Consider the following 2,796-nt stretch of genomic DNA (forward strand, 5'->3'; position numbering starts at 1 on the left):
CCAGAGCCCACAGCTGACCCTCCTCCCAGCAGTGGCACACTCAAGCCAGCACAAGGCAGACCTCCAAAAGGGGACCTTCCAAAAGTCTTCCTGAATACAGAGAGTCAATCTGAGTGTATTCCATTAGTACTGGAAGAGGTTTTTGTCAAAAAAGAGTTCCCTAACTTCTCACTTTGCCTTTTCCTCCTTAGACAGGTCTCCACAGTTGATGGCAGCAGATGTCCAACAGCAGCAGCTCCATCAGCCAGTTCCTCCTCCTGCCCTTTGCAGACACACGGGAGCTGCAGCTCCTGCACTTCTGCATCTTCCTGGGCATCTACCTGGCTGCTCTCCTGGGCAACGGCCTCATCATCATCACCATAGCCTGTGACCACCACCTCCACACCCCCATGTACTTCTTCCTCCTCAGCCTCTCTGTTCTCGACCTTGGCTGCGTCTCAACAACAATCCCAAAATCCATGGCCAATTCCTTGTGGGACACCAGGGCCATTTCCTACACAGGATGTGTGGCTCAACTCTTTATCTTTTCCTTTTTTATCTCCACAGAGTACTGTCTTCTCACTGTCATGGCCTATGACCGCTACGTTGCCATCTGCCACCCCCTGCACTACGGGACCCTCCTGGGCAGCAGAGCTTGTGTCCACAAGGCAGCAGCTGCCTGGGCCAGTGGGTTTCTCTATTCTTTGCTGCACACAGCCAATACATTTTCACTTCCCCTGTGCCATGGCAATGATATTGACCAGTTCTTCTGTGAAATCCCCCAGATCCTCAAGCTCTCCTGCTCAGATGCCTACCTCAGGGAAATTGGCTTCCTTGTGCTTAGTGTCTTTTTAACTTTTGGGTGTTTTGTGTTCATTGTGGTGTCCTATGTTCAGATCTTCAGGGCTGTGCTGAGGATCCCCTCGCAGCAGGGACAGCACAAAGCCTTTTCCATGTGTCTTCCTCATCTGGCCGTGGTGTCCCTGTTTGTCAGCACTGGTGTGATTGCGTATCTGAAGCCACCCTCCATCTACTCCCAATTTCTGGATGTTCTAGTGTCATTTCTTTACTCGGTGGTTCCACCAGCAGTGAACCCCCTCATCTACAGCATGAGGAACCAGGAGCTCAAGGATGCTGTGTGGAAACTGATGACTGGATGTTTCTAAGCAGCAGTGAACTGCTCATCTTCTGCCTATCACTGACCATGTAACTCACCTTAGGACCGGTCTGTATTTAGATGTATTTTCCATTTGGTTGGTTGTTTTTATTCATTCTAGATTTTCTAAGCTGTAACATGTCCCACATCCGTCCCATTCCTAACGCAGTATGTCCTGATGTTCTGTGAGCCAGACATCGTGTAATGACAAGCTGTACTCTCCTTGCATTGTGTTTGTCTTCAAAGGGCCAGAATATTTCTTTCTATTTCTCTAGTTTTCTTTTTGTTTTCTTTTCTTTTTTACTAAAACAACTTTTCATCAGCTGAATGACTCGATTACTGGTCTGAAATGGTGAAGATTTCCCACTACAGAAGAAGAGGAGTTTCCAGGAAGTGTACACATGGCAGCAGAAGAAATATTGGCCTGCCCCTGTACCTGTACCCTAGTCTGTCTCTTACATCTCCCTCATTGTTCAGGCATTTCAACCTCTCCTGATGACAAGGACTTGTCTAGGACATCTTTTCAGCAGAGTAGCTGAACATGTGCACTTCACTTTGCTCATATGTTTCTACTTCTGCTTGCTCTTTTGTCATTCAGGTGCTGCTCAGCTCTCTGGTGTCTGCTTTGATCTTCAGTCCTCTGGACCAGCCCCCATTGCAGCATGCTGCTGAACTTTCTTTCATGATCTGAGATATGACAGAAACATTTTTTCCTTTGAAAAAATCCTGCATTGTGAAACTCCTTTGAAATTTTCATCACTCAAATAAACTCTCTCTAATTAGTTATACAAGTCATTTTTTTTAATTAAAATGAGTTTAAGAGCCATGCTTGTAAGGGCTTTGTGGTTGTTAATGAGCCCCATGGTGTCTTTCCTTCTGAGTCCACAGACCTCAAGGTACAAAAAGAAAGAAACCTCTCCAGAAGTCCAAGTCAGGAGTAATGCCCAAAGTACCTTGAAGCACTCACAGGCACCACTGGGAGCTACTCCTGACAAAGCCTCCCCATGGGCTTGTTTGAGCAGACAACTGGAGGCCATGAGGACAAACCCAGGCAAAGCACAGGCAGCTCTGATGCTGAGGACACTCTGACTTGGTCTGATGAATCAGAAATGCCAAGTGCTGACCCCCAGCCTCTTGGCAGGGAGATCCTGACCCTCAGTTGTGTCTCAGGGCTGTTCCTTGGGATGTGGAGTATGACACCAAGGGACAGACAGTGGTATGATACATGGTGGCCTCCCCTGGCATGGGTGCAAGGAGGCAATGATACTCCATGGCAGTCAGGACTATGTGCCTCCTCTGAGGCCTCTGTGGCAGGGATGTCAGCTCTAGCCAAGGAGGCAAAGACCTGGCTGTCACCCTTGTCTATCTGCACCACAGCCTGTGCCACACTGCCCCACGCCTGTGCTGTTTGCCTGCAGGCTGCAGGCACCCAACCCCCTTCCCCACCTTGATCTCACTCCATGATGTCCCTGCCTGTACTGCTGTCTCTCCCTCCTCATCAGCTGTTCCCACAAACACAAAGCCACCAGCTCATCCACACTTACTCCAAGTGACTTTTAGCACCACAGCACTGCCCTCAGAGTGACATTTCTTTATCCTCACGTCCACTCTGACCTTCAAAGCTGCAGTTTCACGTGGAGTTCTTATCTTATGTTCTTTCC

The 2,796-nt window shown here is 48.6% G+C and overlaps 1 protein-coding gene across 1 annotated transcript; it reads left to right on the forward strand.

Annotated features, from left to right (window-relative positions):
- Window positions 1-218: 218 nt before the first annotated feature.
- LOC311202496 (olfactory receptor 14A16-like) lies at window positions 219-1,145 on the forward strand (the record flags this gene model as incomplete). Its single annotated transcript, XM_084277081.1, has 1 exon — window positions 219-1,145. The coding sequence occupies one exon, from the start codon at window positions 219-221 to the stop codon at window positions 1,143-1,145; it is 927 nt and encodes a 308-aa protein (XP_084133207.1).
- Window positions 1,146-2,796: the final 1,651 nt, after the last annotated feature.

The sequence above is a fragment of the Gallinula chloropus genome (assembly GCF_964237585.1).
Source record: "Gallinula chloropus genome assembly, chromosome: 30".
Classification (NCBI taxonomy): Eukaryota; Metazoa; Chordata; class Aves; order Gruiformes; family Rallidae; genus Gallinula; species Gallinula chloropus.